The 18609-nt window shown below is 43.4% G+C and overlaps 1 protein-coding gene across 1 annotated transcript in view; it reads left to right on the forward strand.

The window, feature by feature from the left end:
• The first annotated feature begins 2901 nt into the window (after positions 1-2901).
• Positions 2902-18609, forward strand: part of ldlrad3 (low density lipoprotein receptor class A domain containing 3) — a 68216-nt gene continuing 52508 nt past the window's right edge. Inside the window, exon 1 of the mRNA XM_079279110.1 lies at positions 2902-3153. Coding sequence (XP_079135236.1) covers positions 3102-3153 — 52 coding nt within the window. The 5' untranslated portion in view covers positions 2902-3101. The remainder of the gene's footprint in view (positions 3154-18609) is intronic.

Consider the following 18609-nt stretch of genomic DNA (forward strand, 5'->3'; position numbering starts at 1 on the left):
CCTGACTCATTCTGCTTCCCTACCAGTCTGTGAGTGTTGTTTTCTCTCTCCGCACCCACCCAAGCACACGCTCACACAGACTCCCTTTTGTGCTGCGCCTGTTACACATTCCCTTACCTCTCGCTACATCTCCGGCTGAATCTCTCTCTTTCTCTCAATGCCACCACTCACCCACAGGCAAAGTCATCCCAGGTTGCGACGCTCCCCCCCCCCCCCCCCCCCTCTTTGCCAATCAGATTGTCTCACTACCTCAAAGTCATTTTCCAAATTTCGCCACTAATTGGGTTCTCCTGCGATTAAGTCAATAAGAACCTTCATATTAGAGTTTAATGTCCCCTAATGAGTCCATTTGTTGGCCAGCGGCTAATTAGGTCTGAGCTGTTTATAGATAGCCTAAACTAATTGATGGGCATTACTGAAAAACTGCGTCAATCAGGAAGTTGAGCCCATTTCCACAATTTATTTGCAGCCCCCCCCCCCCCTCGTCACGCGCAAAACAGATTATACCGTCGTGGTTCATGGATCAGGCTGTATCATTTGTGAAACAGCTCAGCATTGGCATTAATGATAACTCCAGGGGAGCAAAATGAAATCCATTTGACATTGACTGACAAATCATCTTCCTCCTCAGCAAGCATTTTGTTTTATTAGTGTTGACATGCAGGATTTGTGCTGAGGAGACTTGCGTCGGCTTTCGTGAGCTCATTGAGATATTCATATCTGCCGACTGTAGCCGCTTCAAGAGCGGTGACGCAGCGCACATGCATAGGCGTCTCACATCGGGACTCATAATAAAATGAAATACATAAGGCCCCACAGGCAACGATGGAGGTATATGAGGACAACAGGCCCTTGCAGCAGCTATATCAAGCTGGAATCTTTGACAAAGTTTTAACAGATTCCAGCGACATGCCAATGCCCTCCACTGGAGTTTGAGTCTGCATGAGGCTTTGGCTCGATAAGGCATTGTGTGGATGAATATAAAGTGAGCTGGAGGAGTCTGATATTGGGACTCATCCCAATCGCAGGCCCCCAGGTTAGCGTGCTATCGAAAGGGCGGTTTGTTTGAAGCAAGGTTGTCTGTCTGCACACAGCTGCAGTTCTGTGATAAAGAGGCGAGAGGTTTGATAGGTGAAGCCTCCTGTCGTTCCCACCCCTCTCCCTGTCTCCCCTTGGTGTGGTACATTCTGGTGAACTGTAAATATTTCTGTAATGTGTAAATATTTTCCCGTACAAGCCACAAGGCAGGAGGATTGAATGGTGGTGGAGAAAATGTAAAAGTTAAATGACAGCGCTGTTTTACCCCACCCCTTGTGTTGTCAAGATGGAATATAAGAAGTTATGGATTTACCTCCCATACATAGAAACACAGAGATAAAGGGGACACTTGTAATCCTTCCATCCTGGGGCTGGTAATAAAGTGAACAGGATGTCTATGCAATTGCCAAATTATGTTTGTTGTGCAGCCAAAAAAAAAAAAGATGGTCTGACAAGCCAGGCTTTCAAAACTCCCTACTACTTTGTATTGAATTTTCAGTGTTTTCCAATTGTTACTTTGTCTCAGCATCATTTATCAAGAGGAGTCTTCAAATGAAAAACGATGGTAAGCTGTTGCCTTTAACCTTTCTTAACTGTTAGACGGCATCATTTGTTGTTATAGTTGACTGTTTGGCTGCCCCACAGACGTTTTTCATGTTGTGGGATACAGCTTATTTCACAGCCTGCTTTAGTTTACTTGTAAGTGAAGCTAACATTATCCTGGCCCACTATTTGTGTTCGATTTTATCCAATATTTGTAGGTGAAGCATTTTGGAAGGACTTTAGAATGTTGGAGCTGAAAGTAACTCCTATGACGTAAGCACACAGCATCTGTCATCAATGTCCAATTGTTGGATGAACAATAAAACGGTTGCGTAAAAGGAACCAAAGAGGAAAACTCTGGATTGCAGGTGACGACTGAGGAGGATCTACAGGAAATCTCTGGAGGCTTAACTGGGATCAACAATGTCCGGGCACCATGGCTGTGACTCCTCCTTTGGAATCGTATTCATTTATCATTTCATATCTCTGTGTGCTCGAGACACAAAGTCCCTCGTGACAGAACAACAGACACATCGATCACATGTGATACACTGCTGCAAGGTACAGTGTAATGTAAGACCACATAATATGTATCGTGTCCCATAATCAGATAGGTTTGCATGATATTTCTTAAGCCAGTTTGTGTTACAGAGATCATTTGTAGGCCTAGCCTACTTCATTATTTATAGGTCTAGCAATTGAGGGGGGTGGTTTTCATTATAAGCATCCTCACAATGGGATTTCAAATTGATCTAATATTAATATTTAATGCTGCCTCTTTGTGGTTCTTTCACTCTTTTTATTCGTCTTTTAGTTTTAGAAACAATAACCCCATGCAAAGTTCGATCAGTAATTCAGGACTAAATGAGTCCTTGCCCAGAGCTGCTCATATCTTTATTCCATATCAAGGAAACCATATCAGTGAGCTTTGACCCTCATTTTGGAGATGGAGGTTCTGTCCTCGCTATCTGTCACCCATTTTCATGCATGTTTCGCCCGTCTCTGCTGAATATCTGCAGGGGAGATAACAGAACTTTGCTGAGACCGGAGTAACGGTGCAATCAAACAACTCCTGGTTTTGCCCGTGGTGGACCGTTAGCGGTCCCTCGCCCGCAGTTTGAGAACCACTGTCCCGGACTGGGCGACCTCTGCTCTCCGGCTCTCTGCCTCCTCCGACTCCGCCTCTCGCAGCACCAACACACGAGCGACCGTCTCCCCAGCCTGCCTGCCTGCCTCCCCCCCCCCCCCCCCCCCCAAGCCCCTTCCAGCTCCAGCCTGTGCGCCCTCCCACTCACCGAACCGGACTACTTATGTCCCGACGCGAACCCACCGCTCTCACGCGTAATGTTCTCCTAGTTTTGCCGGAAGAAAAAAATAAAAAGTTGAACTTGAGAAGTAGGCTACGACAGGCAGGAGCAGAGCTGTGTCGGATAAGTTTTTTTTTTTTTGTTCCTTCTTTGCCCCCAGTTTTCGGCCCCGCGGCGGGGCGGGACAGCAAGGGGGGGAAAGGAGCCCGTAGGATGTGGATCTGGTACCTTCTGCTTGGTTCTGGGTCAGGCTCAAGAACAGTTGGTAAGTTTTTTTTTTAAAGCACACGGAAACTACTGTTGTTGTCACGGCGCCGACACGCTTCAGTACGCGGGGTGGGTTAGAGGAAGGAGGAGGGTGGAGGGGGGGGGCGATGTAGAATCTTTTGAAGTGAGCTCTGTATGGTCGGCTAAAGCTACACTGTTTCCATGTTGTTGCTTTCTTTTCATCGACGAGTTGCCTAAGCTAAAACGTAGTGGAGCAACTTCTATAAAATAAAGATAAGTTATCCGACTTTTCATTTCCATCGACTGAACGGGTTTCTGTTTTTTTTGGTCTGGAAATTTGGGATTTGAAGCAGCTTGGGGCATCAGTTTCATATTGTTTCGTGCATGTCGAATGGATGCATGTCCGCTTCACTTGAGGGTAGTTTTGCTACAGACGACCTCCGTGCCATATCCATCAGCTGTATGTTTTACTGAGATGGGGTTATATCTCCTCCAGGTTAGGTTATGACCGAGAGGTTGTTGACAGGACACTGTTGACAAGTCAATCTGTGCTCCGGTCCCGCCACGGCAGCTGGGGCCCTAGTGGAGGACACTTGTACAGGAGAGGACAGCCAGTTTGCATTAGTGCTCCTTTTTTTTTTATGCAGCTGTAGTTTTGGGCCGGTATCCCAGTCAGTGACATCTCTGGTCATTGCAGTTTGCTGAAAAAAAACACACGTATTGTCCATTTCACCGATGGCCTGTGGACAATCACAGGTAATGCGAAACACGTGCGTAATAATCAGTGATTCAGAGGTAAGCGCCCTCGAATGATGTGTGAACATCATGATAAAGTAGAAGGAACATGAAACATTAAAATATATATATATATATCAATTGACTCTGAATGTTGACTGTACAGATGTTCAACACAGTAACTCTTCGTATATGTAAACCATCTGCACCTTTAAGGCTTGTTAACCTAATTAGATAGAATGCTTTCAGGTAAAATGTTAAATGTACTTTTTTATTATTTTGTCTTATGGGACCTTTTCTAAAGTGTAAACAAGCAATTTTGTTTTTGCCACATCTACAGTATAGTGAGTAACACTAATGTGTTAAACTGGTATAGCAGGTGCATTGAATGGGCATACCTACACAAGCTCTACGATGCTCCAGGTACCACACAGGTCCTTTCTGGGAGATGTTTTGACATGGCACAGTAGCAAAGGCTCAGGAGTAAGCGGTATGAATAATGATGGTTGGTGATTTACATTTAGCTGCTTTGGTTTCAGGGTTCTGACTCTGTGGATGCTGGCTCACTGTCACACGGTCGGTCGTGGCTTACTGGGACACTTTGATAGGTCATTAGTAACACCTGTTGCTTGTTCATGGCAAGCATGTGCGCATGAATATGTTTGTGTCAGTGCAAGTGAAGTGTAAATATTAGGTGTGGAACAGGGATTTAGTGTTGGCTGCCAAACCCCGCCCCCGTTTGCTCTTTTGGAGCAAAAGATGTGCACATGATTGTTGTCCGACATTTTCCTGCAGTAGTTTCTTCAGTGTTGCTGATGTGTTGTCAGCTTTGAATGAACAAATTGTGCTTCAGCCTTTTATTAGCGCTTAGCTTTTATTGGCGCTTAGCTTGACCAGGTTAAAAATAATGTCAACAAGACTCTCTGTGTTTGTGTGTCCCTGTGCTGTATTGGTGCCCAGGCCAGTATGCAAGTTATATATCATTGCTATTACCAGCCTCTTTTGTCCTTTAATAGGACATTGCTATTGGTTAATATTCTAGCTGTATATATGTGAGTGCAGTTCAGCCCCTGCACAGTGTCATGTGGATCCAAGGAGCCACACACATCGTTATGCATGCTGTAAGCAATGAACTCACATTAACACTCAACAACGGATTCATTCATTTAATACATTTCCACAACAGCGTCCAAAATGACTGCAGTTCACAATTTGGATTATAAAACCACCTAATGGGATATGTGAGCCTTGCAGATCAGCGGGTTCAGTCTACCGATGACTCTGGCTGTAATACTCAACAAGATGTAGATATTATGTTGTAGCTTTACATACTCAATGAGCCGTGCAATACACAGGATCGTGTATCAGCTGGCACAAGCAGATTTCAAGACTAAAAAGACTTCCACCGTCTGTATTACATTTTACAATTCTCCAGAAATATGTGGGTTAGATGCACAGCCTGAGAAAGTTCCTCAATGTTTCATCTTATCAAGTGTCACTCCTAGTTTGCCTTCTTTTTGAACTTTATATCGGTGTGCTTTTGGTTGATAAAATGGTTGTTGTAGTTCTTTTATTTGCTTTAGCTCAAAACAAATAAAAGTGTTCAAAACCTGTGTTCCAGTACACGTACGGCCTCTGTCCCGTGGTAATAACGAGTTATTGAATCCAGTAAAGACCACTTTTTGTGGGCCAACTCTCTTTCAGAGGATGCTTACAGACTTTGTTTTGCGCTCTGCAGCCTTGCACTCGCATGCAACGCTGCAAGACATAAATCAGTGCCATTATGTAATGTAAGATTTTGCCACGCGACCCGCTGATGATGGAATGTTGCAATCCAGTAACGAACAAGGCAAATTGATGGTATTGGGCTGTGCAGCCTGAAATTACATTGAAGATGTTCAGCTGGTCTGGTTCTTGTCTGTCACTCTGTACAATGGGACCACTTCCCTTTTGATACATGCACCAACACAATGCAGAAGTGCGTTTAAGCTTGTTTTCATGCGTTTAAGCATTCAAATGACTCGTGCATTTGGATTAACATCCTGCTGACATGTACTTTCTACCATTTATCTTGAATACGTAATCACACTGAGCTCTGACAGCCCGTGTCTTGCTTCTGTGAGGAGTTTTGGAAGAAACCTTGATGCTTTACTTGTTGCTGTGATGCTCTCCAAGCGGAACAGCTCAGGGCTTAGTTCACCCGCTCGCCCGCCACAACTGCGACAACACTATCAAAGCTACTATCTGCGTTACTTTGTTTTTCCAGAGTCTTGTATGCAAAGAGTACACACTCCCCTGACTCTATACGGCTCAGTTAGCCACCTGACGTAGCCACTTAAGTATCTCCTCAATCAACACAAATGTGCGCTCCATTGCCTGCTCTGTGTTACCAGGCCACACACACACACACACACACTGGCCAGGTGGTCGGATTTCTTTCATTCAGAACCAGAGACGGACTATTCGGCTCATTTCCCCCTTTGAACGGGGAGACAGAATCCCATTGTCTCCTGCCTATTATGCTTTGTATTTCTCCACTGTGGCTGGTTGAGCCCAATAAACCTCTCCGTCCAAGCTTACCTTTGTCGTGTCTTTGGAACAGGGACGGGAGAAAGAGAATGTTGTGTGTTTGCGCCGGCTGACATGGTTGATATGCTTCCAGCCACAGTCGCACAGAGAAGGCCAGGGATTAAGGAGGGCCAGCTCTGCTTTGGTTTCCCATCGCTGGTAAACAAAGCCACATGACTGGAGTCAAGTTTCAGAGTGTGATAAAACAGAGCGGCTTTAAAGCAAGGATTTTGTTATCTTTGTTGAAATATTGACAACAAACCCTGCAGCTGTGTCTCTCTGTGACTGTAAAAAGACCGTCCAATCATTTCATTCGGGCAGAATGAATTACCGACCCTTAATTACTGGAAGCATTTGGTGGAGTCTGTTTCATTATTTATCAGTCAAATGGAACAACACATTACGCAGTCGGGCTGCAACTAACGATTATTTTAATAATCGATTAATCGGGTGATTATTTTTTCGATTAATCGGAAAATTTTTTTTTTAAAAAAAGCATTAATTTCCAACCCTTTATTCAAAAACAGAACTGATCTTCAGAAAGTGCACAAACAGGTTGCTCCTTGAACATCCCTGAGCTGTTAAAGTAATAATTTCTGATGGTCGCCTCACATTAAAACCTCCGTCTTGGAAGAATCTGCTTATTTACTGAAGAGAGTTGTTTTGAGAATACATAGCCACTTTGTCCACTTGTGAATATATGACATGCTCGCTTTTCACCTAATATAGTGTTTGCTGAGTACATTGTATGGTATCTCTCGTTATTCCCAGTGGAGGTAACCACGAGGACAGTTTGTGCTCGACATTGATTAGAACTGTCTGCAGAGCCATAGCTAAAGGCAAGGGTGACTTCAGATGTGCTGACACGTTTGTTTTCGAGGGAAGCCCAGAGAGAGACTGTTTTTTTAAGACTGCTGCAGTCTCTCAGTGTATCTTTACAGTGCACATACACATACCCACTGTACTGGAGGACAGGAGATTTACCTTTTACTGTCAAGTTTTACAGTCGACTGTCAGGCAGAAACATTGTAAACTTACTGCAGTTTTACTGGAGAAGAGATGGAACTTCAAGACTTAATTTGTCCCACTCATCAATTCAAACGGCTCCTCTCTCCTTCACTGATTCTATTGTTTTACAGTTTAGAATAATTGACAGTCACTCACTGTACATGCCCAGATATTGAAGCTGCAGCATCCCACCGCGGGAACCGATCACATGTGACATTGTTTGTATATTTTATCGAAATCAAGTAACTTTACTGATGAAAGATGATAGAATCAGATGCAAAAGCTCTCCACTGATGATGTCTGCCCAGAACAAGTAAAGGTTTGTCGGCTCATGTATCAGCAGCTTGACAGTCTGGCCACGTTTGATTCGTCCTCACTATGTAATATGTGCACCACCAACATCTTGTTTCAATACGAATTAAATAACAATCACAAGCTTTAGGTACTTTAAAACACTTTAAATAGGCTACTGAACTCAAGATGTGTCCCATCTCAGGAGCTGTATCCACAGAAAGAAAGTCCACGATGAACGTGATGGTTACAGTTGCCACACCCATTCTGTTTCTTGTTGCTCTTTAGTCCAAATAACTGCAGAGGATGTTCTGCTACTAACATGTTCATTCTATCACTGTGGAAACTTTTATTTGTGTACTTTGAGCGCAGTTCGGCTTTTGGATATACCCAGATTCAAGGCAATTTAACTTGCCTCCATGTTATAGCTGGAAGAAACCCATCCTAGGTTGCTTTGCAGGTCATAGTGCAAGACTCTCACAGTAGACTGCAATTACTTCGATTTATTTTACATGATTCGTGTTGAACATTTGAAATTGAAAGTCTTGCAGAGTACGAGCTGTCAGCAGCGGGCTGGACGTCTCTTGAGTTGAGGTTTTGAGCTTTTACAAATGCTTGACCCTGAAGTTGACTATAAACTGTACGTGATCTATATCTTGGAATGCAGACTTTGGAGGATCTGAACTTTGCATGGGGACCCAGTTAGAGTTACGGATCATTTTGTACACATTTGCTCCTTTTTATCCCGTCACCTTGGATTCCCCTCTTCTACCTTCCTCTACGGTGTCCTCTGAGAGGAGAGCGACCCGCTCTCTCTCTGTCTGTCAGACAGGGACGGACACTGGCAGGCTGACAGCTGGCTCCCCCCCCCCCCCCCCCCCGCTGTCCCCCGTGATCCGCCGTCATTTGCTGTGCTCTGTCTCACAGCCAGCGTGGACAATGACAGGCTATTTTGGGCTGAAATTCCAGCATCCTGCTGTCAAACCAAACAAACACCACCATAAAGGTCAGCAGACACCCACAGAGAAAACACAGATAGCATTAGGGACACCTATTCTCTGTGTGTTTCTCTAACCAGGTGAGAATATAGGTGGTGTGTGTGTTTTTCTATATTTGGTTCTTCATATGACTGTGATTTGATTTGAGGTACTGAGATGACGATGCCGCTGAAAATGGACTCAATATCCTCTACTCAACTCAAAGCTCTCTCACTGTTTGGCTGTTTCCAGTCTGGATCGGCCACAGAGGAATGAGGATTGTAGACAGAAGACTGAAAACTGGTTATTTTGTGTAATATTTGATGTACTTTTTCCAGTAATTCACAGTAATATAGATACAAAATGCCACTTTCTCTTGATATTCTATTGCAAACTTGAACAACTTTTTCCAGTGTGAGGGAGCTACGTGACATCTGGTTGTAAATTCCGGAGAACTGCAAAAAGTCGAAATATTTAAACTTTGTAGAGCAATGCTGTCTACCAATACCGCTGCCGGTATTCTTTGCCGGCCTCGCCTAATCTTACCGTGAACACGATGTCTTGGTTTGCCAAGTACCGTCTGTCTGATTCCATGGGAGTAGATTAAGGAAAACAAAGGAGTAACCGTAGAATATGTAATGTTTGGTGTTTGAAAAGAGATTGATGGATTTGCACTTCTTTGCTTGTCTATTTTCAATACTGCCTAACGTTTTATCATCTGCGTAGGACAATTGTACATATCAGCTGCCAAATGCGTGCGGTGATGACTATGCAGCAGTAAACGTTGGTGCAAACGTCCCTTTAGCTTCGTGCATCATTGTTTTGTGATTGTGATGCAGTTCTGGCAGGTTCATCGGTCCAGTGAGCGGCCCAACTCCATCCACCAGCCTTTGATGTGTAAGAAAGTTGAGTGTAGAACTGTGTGTTTAGAAGTTATAATAAAAGTCTTTAATGATTCATATTTAAGAATTCATAATTAGTCATAATCATAAGTGTTTTGGAAATGCGTCATTAAGATAAGCATAAAGTGTTCTAGAATTAGTAGCTAGATGGAGAATTTGAGACATGAAGCTTTTGCCAAAAGTTGCAAAGTCTTATCTTTTATATGGAATGTTTATCATAGAAGGGTTAAGCCACAACAGACATTCATTGAATGTATTAAGACCGTAGGGACAGAGAGACTTTTAGACAGGCGATTACAGAGTGCACCTGGTTCCTGGAAGTTAGCCAATAGGAATTGAGATAGACAAAAGGGGAGGGGTTTCAAACCGGATGTGGGAGGTTTTATTTTAAGTCTGTTTTTCTCTTCTTGCGGTGGCTCTCGGCGGACACAGATGTTTACGGGCTGAGGAGCTAAAGATGAGTTTTTTTGCACGAGGGTTTTTGGTTCGTTTTATTGTTTCATATTCCATAGAAGTAGTGTACTTCACTGTATAATTGTATTTGCTTCAGTAGGATTAAATTCCTTTTAATTGTAAACCAGTTTTGGTAGATTTATTATCGCAGCGTCTCTACTGTAAACAGCAGCTGGACCATGCGCTCCGGCCTCCTCTCTGTGGGGTGAAATCCAGCCCCCCACAGATGCTGTAATTGGCTGCAATTTTCCAAGCATCTAATCATAAGTCAAATGGTTATTTTGACTGGACACACTTTTTGATTGCAATCACCGACATTTGTCTTTCCTCGTTTCTCTCTTTTGCGTGCCAAGCGTGATTACGTAAGCATTCAGTGTCCTGTGTGATGAATATGCAAACTTGTCTTCATAGCATTGTGGGTAAAATCAGTTTTAGAAGCACAGCGTTGCTGCTGATGCATTTATCTGCAGGATTAGATTCATCTTTAGGATCACAGAGACTCCTTTTCTCCTTCTATTACACAACACAGGGATTAAGGATTGCTTTACAGGTCAGGGGTAAAACTCAGAGTCCGAGAAATGCTGGCTCATGAAACTCCCAATTTGCTGAAGTGAGACTCCCAATCATAATTGAGGCGCCGCAGAGTGTGACATTTCAGTTATATGCAGAGTGCACGGAATTTTCTTTCCCCCTCTGAATGTAATATAGCGGTGTGTGTGTTATTGATCGTAATTTGACAGATTCTTTGCATGCTATAGACGTGCCATGGAGATTTTTGCACGCCACGATGTGTCTTATTCCAGTGAGCTCATTGTCAGAGCACACGGACATGGCCAGGCATGACGGAGCGATACTAGCAGGCCGATAAACCGTCAGTTACACTGACATCCAGCCCTGTCCGTGGAGAGAATGTACAAGGGACTGATGTGACCCGCCCTTCTCTTCGCACCAGACATACAGTATAAGTGACGGTGCCAACGGAATTATCTTCACCGAACGTTGCGTGTTCGCTCACAAGGACACACGTGTGATTTAGCAACCTCTCTGGTGAAACTCCAATCTTGTGATGTAAAAGCTGTCATGCACTTGAGGCTACTCCTGCAGGCGAGTGCATAAATGAACAAATAAGATCAATCTCAGTTCGGCTGACTTGAAATAATTGCCTATTTGTCACAATTCATTTCAGAGCTTTGACCCAAGACCCCTTGATATTGACATTGAATTTTCCATCAGTACATACCTGAAAAGCTGCTCGTTTAATGGAGCCGAATCCAAAGAATTAGTCTCTGTGTTAACTGGATGATAAAAGGGTCAAGGCAGGCAGGGGTCATTTGAAGAGGCGAAGTGATGCAGAAGCAGGAAGTTAATGTGCGGAGGAGACATGACTCCTCCTCTGTTATGTCACAAACAAGGCTTCACCCCTTGAGCTTTCAGCCTCTTTCTTCAAGTGTGCCCTCTGTTTGATTCCCCATGCGTTTTCTCTTTCTTCTCTAGTAGAGTCGGTGTGTATGTGTGTGTTTGTGTATGTATACGGTGCCGTGTGTATGCACACTATATATAGGGTAATCCTCTCTTGGACGGGCCCCAGGGGAGGCTTATCTTCACAGGAACTAATCACCTGGTCCCGCCTGCTGTTTACAGAGGCAGTCTCGGCAGCCAAAATCAAATGCAAAACCCATGTTAATTGCCTTAATTCTGCTTCCCTGTCAACCATGGCTTGGCAGAAGCTCTAGGCTACAAAATGAATTATTTTCACGTGTTCAATGAACAACAAAGACGAAAGAGGGCCCCTGCTCCTCAGGAATGAGAAGCAGAAAACCCATTTTTACCCTCAGATATGTTCAACAGGGGAGAGCAGAAGAGAGGGGAGGGGGCCAGGAAGTTGTGGCCTGGCTTAGGTCATTCTTGGACCAAAGCCATTAGTCTTGCCCGGGTCTACTGTGTCAGAGATGGTAATTGAGTCCGTCTCTGTGCAGCCTTCTCTAATGAGAAGCTGCAGGCCTTAGATTTGACTAATTCCTTTTATGCCCTGGCCGATATGTCAGCCCGGCCTTCCTGTGCCTAATGACTCCAGATACCTCATGAAGGATTGGTGGGATTTCCAAAGACTCCGATGGAGCTTTGTATTAATGTACTTCAAAGGCTAGTGCAGTCTGGAGACTTGTCTAATGACATTCATAGGCTTTTGATGTCCTGACAGTGCGCTATGCTGCAGATCAAAAGTGGTAGTGTGTGTGTATATATACATATATATGTCTTTTTATAAAACTTTACAACTAGGAAACAACATAATCTTCCTCCACATCAAAACAAACTTCAGGTATGAATTGCTTTTTGACAGTAAATTCTAATAATATTGAGGGAATTAAACTACAACGAAATTACCAAAATGCAAATATGTCATGCCCACATACACAGACAATGGAATATCCATCAGTACAACATCAAACAGGTGATCTGACCTTTCTGGTGCTGCTAAATCTCCCAAGTGACATTTCCAAAACGATAAACGTGCATACGCTGGAAACTAAATTCAAAAAAAGGTTCCTCAATACCTACATGCTTCTGTAGATGCCCTGTACACGTTGTCTATGCAGCCCCTGGTAGAGATGAAAATCTCTTCTACAGAAACCAGTCAAAGTGGTAAACGTCACATTTTACCCTTATGTGAATCTCATCTCCACCGTGTCCGCCATGGGTCAGGAGCTGTCCTGAAGGAACAGCACAGCAGCTGAGTATGATGGATTCCTCCTTGACTGACCTCTGCAGCCAGCCACACACACACACACATACACACACACACCTACACACACAGATATAGACACTCGTAAATATATGGACTCAGATCAACACCACTGAGTCTTCAACCAAACCCAATTAACTTGCCACAAACTCACATGAATGCAAATAAACTCACTGGGGAAACAAAAAATACTTACAAAACCAAGCCAGAAGAGTGGAAACTGCTTTCAGATGGAGGCCATTTGGTTTGGTGTATTTACCGGTGCCGTGCAGACTGCTTTAGTACGGTGACAATGACCCAGCGGAAGCTATAGAGGTTTAAAGGCGCTGCAGCTCTGAGTCCGCATGTGATATCTGTTACGCAGTGAGGAGGAAATGGTTGGCGTTTGTAACCCTAACGGCATATGAAGCCTTTTCTCAATGCAGCGTGAGAGTACATTTTGGCCATTACTGGGGCTCTGTGTGCCCCAGTAATGAGTGTGAGTGTAACATAATTCAGGCTCTGAGTAATACAGCTCATCTCTCAGAAGGGAAGTGAAATCAGATGAAGCAGGCTCACCAGCGACGATGAATTAAGTGGCAACCAGTAGACACAACGGGTGGGGGGGGGGGGGGGGGGGGTCATCACGTCGACATGGATTTAGATGAACAAAATACGGTCCGTGCAACAGCAAATGAACATCTCCCAAAGCATCCACTTTCTTTCACACAGCGGAGAGAGAAGAGCTTATCACAGAGGACGAGAAAATGAGACCTCCCCGTGCTGTGAACTCATCGCCCTGACTGATTACCAGCCGGGAAAAAAGGAAATTGGTCACAAAGTACTCTCGTGGCCTTTCTCATCGCCGTTCATGAGATTTCCTGTCACGTTGCTTCTATGTCCCAGTTAGCCTTTTAAAGACGCCGCATAGAGTGAAATCGTATTGGAATGACCTTTTAGTTACAATATCATCTGCCACTGTGAGAACTACTCACACACCCGTTACCTTTTAAACCAGAACCCTCCATTTGACTTATTACCATTTTGACTCATCAGCATTCAGTTGAGTAGATATTTTATTATACAGAGAAAAAGAGAGAGAGGAGACAGATATGGCAGAGGGAGACAGAGTCACAGGCAACGACCACTGGCACTCTTTCCCCTCATCTGCATTCTGTTGGAATAAACATTTGCCTTGTAATGCTCCTGTCATTTCCCCTTTACCCCTTCTCCTCAATGCGGTGTCTCTATCTCACATCCCTTCATTTCGTCTCCCGCTCACCTTGTGCCCCTCTCTTTCTGTTCCTCTAACGCTCCCTTTGCCCCAGTGTTTTTGGCAGATATATAGTTCATTCACACTGCTTTTCAACCCCTGCAGTGACTCCATGGCCCGGGCTACACAATTAAGAGCTCATTACTTGCTAATACACAGACTGGAAGATAGACAAAGGCAGCCTGTGCCTTTTTTGTTGAGCTCTCCCCACTTCCATCTCTCTCTCTCTCTCTCTCTCCCCCCCCCCTCCCTCGGCTCTTTAAGAGTGCAACTTCTCTCCGTCCTCCTTCTCACTCCTCTCATCATACCCACTGCTACAGTACATCTTCTCCACGGTGCATAATGTGCCTGTGTGTGCTAAAAAATATATATATATTATATTATTTATATTAATATATAAATTATATATATATCCCTTCAGCATTGTTTCTATGAAATGAAATGTACTCTCATCTAACACACCTATGACTTTTTAAATGTATGCGTCTCATTTTCTGGATCATTTCGCATCTATCCCGCTAGTTCATCTTTAAAAAGCAATGCCTTTTTAAGAACTAAATTGCAGATGTTTTCCTGTCATATTTGGAGGTCAGTGTGCCTATAGAGGCAAACATGAGCCTCACAGGTGTAACATAGGGTCAGCGCTGGCAGCTTCCCTCTCTGCATTATTCCTCACTCCTCACGCCGGTTTGCTCAGTAAAGGGTCTCGCGTCGCGGCGCCCGATGAAGGGTGCGCGCTGTTTACCGGTGTGTTCTGCGACAGTCGACTGCGTGATGAAAGAGAGACGCAGGGGAGTGTTGACATGTGTGCATGTGTGTCATTTATGTTGCCTTCAAAGGAAAAATGGCAAAACGTCATGCTAGTTGGTTGGAAGTTTCTACATTTCATGTATCTTTTTCTGGCTTTTTTTGATTGCAATATTGATTGGCAATATAATGAGATGCTGTAGAAGGGAATGTTTTGCACATCATAAGGCTCATGTTGTGTCCTCCCTCCTTGAGGAATTTACTCTGACTCTCTGCCTTGAGAGTCCTTATTTCATTATATAGCAACAGCTAAGTCCCAAAGACAAATAATTGCCTTGTTATCGTGCCGCATGGATGGTGATTAATCCTGGTTTTGTGCCGCTGATGGGCCAACGTGGGGAATCGGAATGAATGGAATAGATGTGTTTGTTTGACAGGCGACGCTCCCTCCTTGGGATTGATGAGGAACTCGAGCCTAAAAGGAGATATTCGTCTGACCGGATTGAGTTCTTGTACTGTGTGCGCATTATGTCTATTTTTGTTTGTCTGCGTGTCAGACAAGACGTGTTTATTTGTCTGAGCGGTGAGCAGCTTGCCCGCAAATCTAATTTTCGTCATCGTTCTCCTCATCTTCCTAATCTCTCCCCCCCCCCTCCCCCCCCCCCCCCCCCATCTCCATCAGCTCCTCCTCGCTGTGAAGGTAATCCCAAGGTGATGTTAATAGGCTGGGATGCTGTTGAAAATGCCACAGTCATCTCTTAGAGGATTAGATGGACAATTGCTTCTCTGAAACCCTCGCCAAGAGGTTAACACGAAACCGCAACAAAGCTGCTTTTCTACTAAACTACTGATGTCGTTTCTTGGACCGGAACACAACCATAATATGACCTCTATATTGAGCTTCCGTTGTAATGCATTTATGTTGTGATCTCCATTTTAATTCAACCACAGATAGCCTCACAAACAGCCAAAATAAACCAACGCTACAGGACTATAGGCTCGGTGTGAATGAGAGACCAGTGTGTGCTTAATAGGGCCTTGTTTGGCCAAGCCAGGCTAATTTGGCCGGTCACTGTTCCAAAAAAATCCAACGGCAGTATATAAGGCAGTCATTGCAAGGTCTATTTCATAAAGGAGAGGCTGCTAATGAATACATAATGGCAAGACGGAGGCCAATGAAGCAATCAGTGTTGTGCTCATGTTGGCATAGAGCGTGTTTGTTTGCAAAGTAAGCATTTTTGGTTTCCATTAACCTTTATGTATCCAATACGTAAGAACACAGGAATAGCTTCGGGGAATCAGTCGCAGGGAATTACTTGAACAGACCTCTGTAATGTGTACATTATATTGAAAACAACATGCAGCCACTACTTTGTGCAGCTCCGTTCAGAGGAGAGATCCGCTGAATTACTTTCTCCACTGACCCTCCCGTTACCCGGCATGAGGTCACATCTACTTTAGATTGAAATCCATGTTCAGTGGAACCTAATTTAAGTTAGAATTGAATAAACATAATGTAAACAAATGTAGTTGATATTGACACTTTCCAAATCATACGTATATTTTTGGTTCATATTAATAACAATAAATCACATTTGTTTTGGTCAAAATCATGGTTTCTCTTTCTATTTTGTCTCTTCAAACTGGTACTCTGTCTCTGTCTCTGTCTTGCTCTGGTACTAGTTCAGCCCACACACGATCTACACTATCAATAATGCAGCTTCTTAAACAAGGCAGAGGCTTTTAGGAGGGTTTGTCTGTGCCCCTCCCTTCCAGATGCCTGCTAGTTGCTGCTTGGTCACATCCTAGTGTTCTGAAACCAGAAATAAACTCTCTGTTAACGGGCATGTTATGCTTCATTCATATTGTTATCGAGGCTTTTTCTTCCGAACCTCGCAAATGCTGGAAAGCACTTAAAGCTGGCGGGGCAAGAGGTCGCTGTAAAGAGCTGAGCACTGACTGCATAGCTGCAGGCCAAAATGAAATGGTAGCTAAAGCAAGAAGAAGAAACGGCCACAGTACCACACCACATTCTAATTGAACACATTTTGTTTACATTTATGCAGACCACAGATGGATTGGAAGGGCATTGAAGCATCAAGCTAACTATCTTCAGGCAAACCCATGTGGTGCAGCCTGCTTGATTTGGAGTTGGATGTGTGTGTGTGTGTGATTTGGATTATTTACAAGTTGTTTTTTTTGTGGAAATGAAGGCTGTTTGTGAGTAATGCTCTCTAAAATCACAGTTATCCCTCCATGTCTGTGATAATGTCATAAGCTGTAGGAGGTTAGGAAACGTCCATTTATTCCGGCATGTTGACTGTAAACAGCGCCGTGTTTGACGCGAGTCAGAGAGAGTAGATTCAATGCAGGAACACTGAAATAACCTCTGAGATAATGATTGTATTGGGATGTTGCCATATTATCCTTATTTTCAGAAAAGAACAACATTGGGAAGAATGAAAAGCGAATGGCAATGTTTTAGTCCATGAATGCAACATGACTGCTGCCAAACCTCGCTCAAGGTTGTGTTCATTTTTGTTACATCTGAAGTTCTGTACAGGGCTGTGTTTTGGTAAACACCTTACGATACGATACGCGATACAAATTGCAATGTTATTGCACTACTAACCATTTTCTTTCTGAAAATGTGAAAATAGAGCTGAAAATGAACTTGCTGTGTACCACTTGGTCTAATACGTACATCAAATATTGATAACTCAGCGGAGAAATTACATCAAAACTACTCAAAAGGTATTTGTATTGCACATAGTCACACTTAAGTAAAATGCTACTACTACTACTTTTTACGAAAATACACTTGCCACAACTTCATTTGAAGATAAAATACATCCTGGATTCTTTTCTTATTGTGTCACTGACCTCTCTGAAGTTACAAGTAGACGCCATACACATCATATGAAATAAAATAAACTATCACTGGCCTTAGCTTAGAAGGAAATAGACAACGACATCTAGCGTTACAGGAGCGAAGGAGGAGGTTGTTTGACACACGCAGGGATTTGCAGCAATTCAAAGGATATTTTAAAACAGTTTTCAAACAGGATTTTCTGTATGTATCGATACACTATCGTTTAAAAATGATATTGATATTTTTGCACAGCCCTAATACTGTACATGTGTGTCATTTATGTTGCCTTCAAAGGAAAAATGACAAAACGTCATGCTAGTTGGTTGGAAGTTTATACATTTCATGTGTCTTTTTCTGCCTTTTTTTTGATTGCAATACAAACAACAAAGGATATATAACGAGATGCTGTAGAAGGGAATGTTTTGCACATCACAAGCCTCATGTTGTGTCCTCCCTCCTTGAGGAATTTACTCTGACTTTCTGCCTTGAGAGTCCTTATTTCATTATACAGCAAATGAATATTTAAGTGTTATGTGCAATGGGGAAAAGTATGATATTGCTGCACTGCTGACTTAAGTGACGGAGGAGAATTCATAAGCAGTCGTGTTTTTTTTAATTTTTTCAGCAGCCACCACGCTGCTACTGTTTAACTTTCTTGCTCAGTATGTCAGTGTGCCTCCTCCGCTCTGTCTATATCTCTCTTTGGTGATTTTCAAATGCACGGTATACCAAAAAAAATGAAATGTCTTCTGCGTGTCAAAAACAGAAGAGGAGTGTGCTCCTGCTTAATTTAAAGCCAGTGACACCTCGGGACAGGAACAGAGAGGAAGAAATAGCATGTTTTTATTGTGGTACATTGTATCAGTGCATTGGAAGATGGGCGGCGCTATAAAGAAACAAATAGTGATGTTTTTCACCAAATACCTCAATAGTGCGACAATATTG

Source organism: Melanostigma gelatinosum, assembly GCF_949748355.1.
Source record: "Melanostigma gelatinosum genome assembly, chromosome: 1".
NCBI classification, from domain to species: domain Eukaryota; kingdom Metazoa; phylum Chordata; class Actinopteri; order Perciformes; family Zoarcidae; genus Melanostigma; species Melanostigma gelatinosum.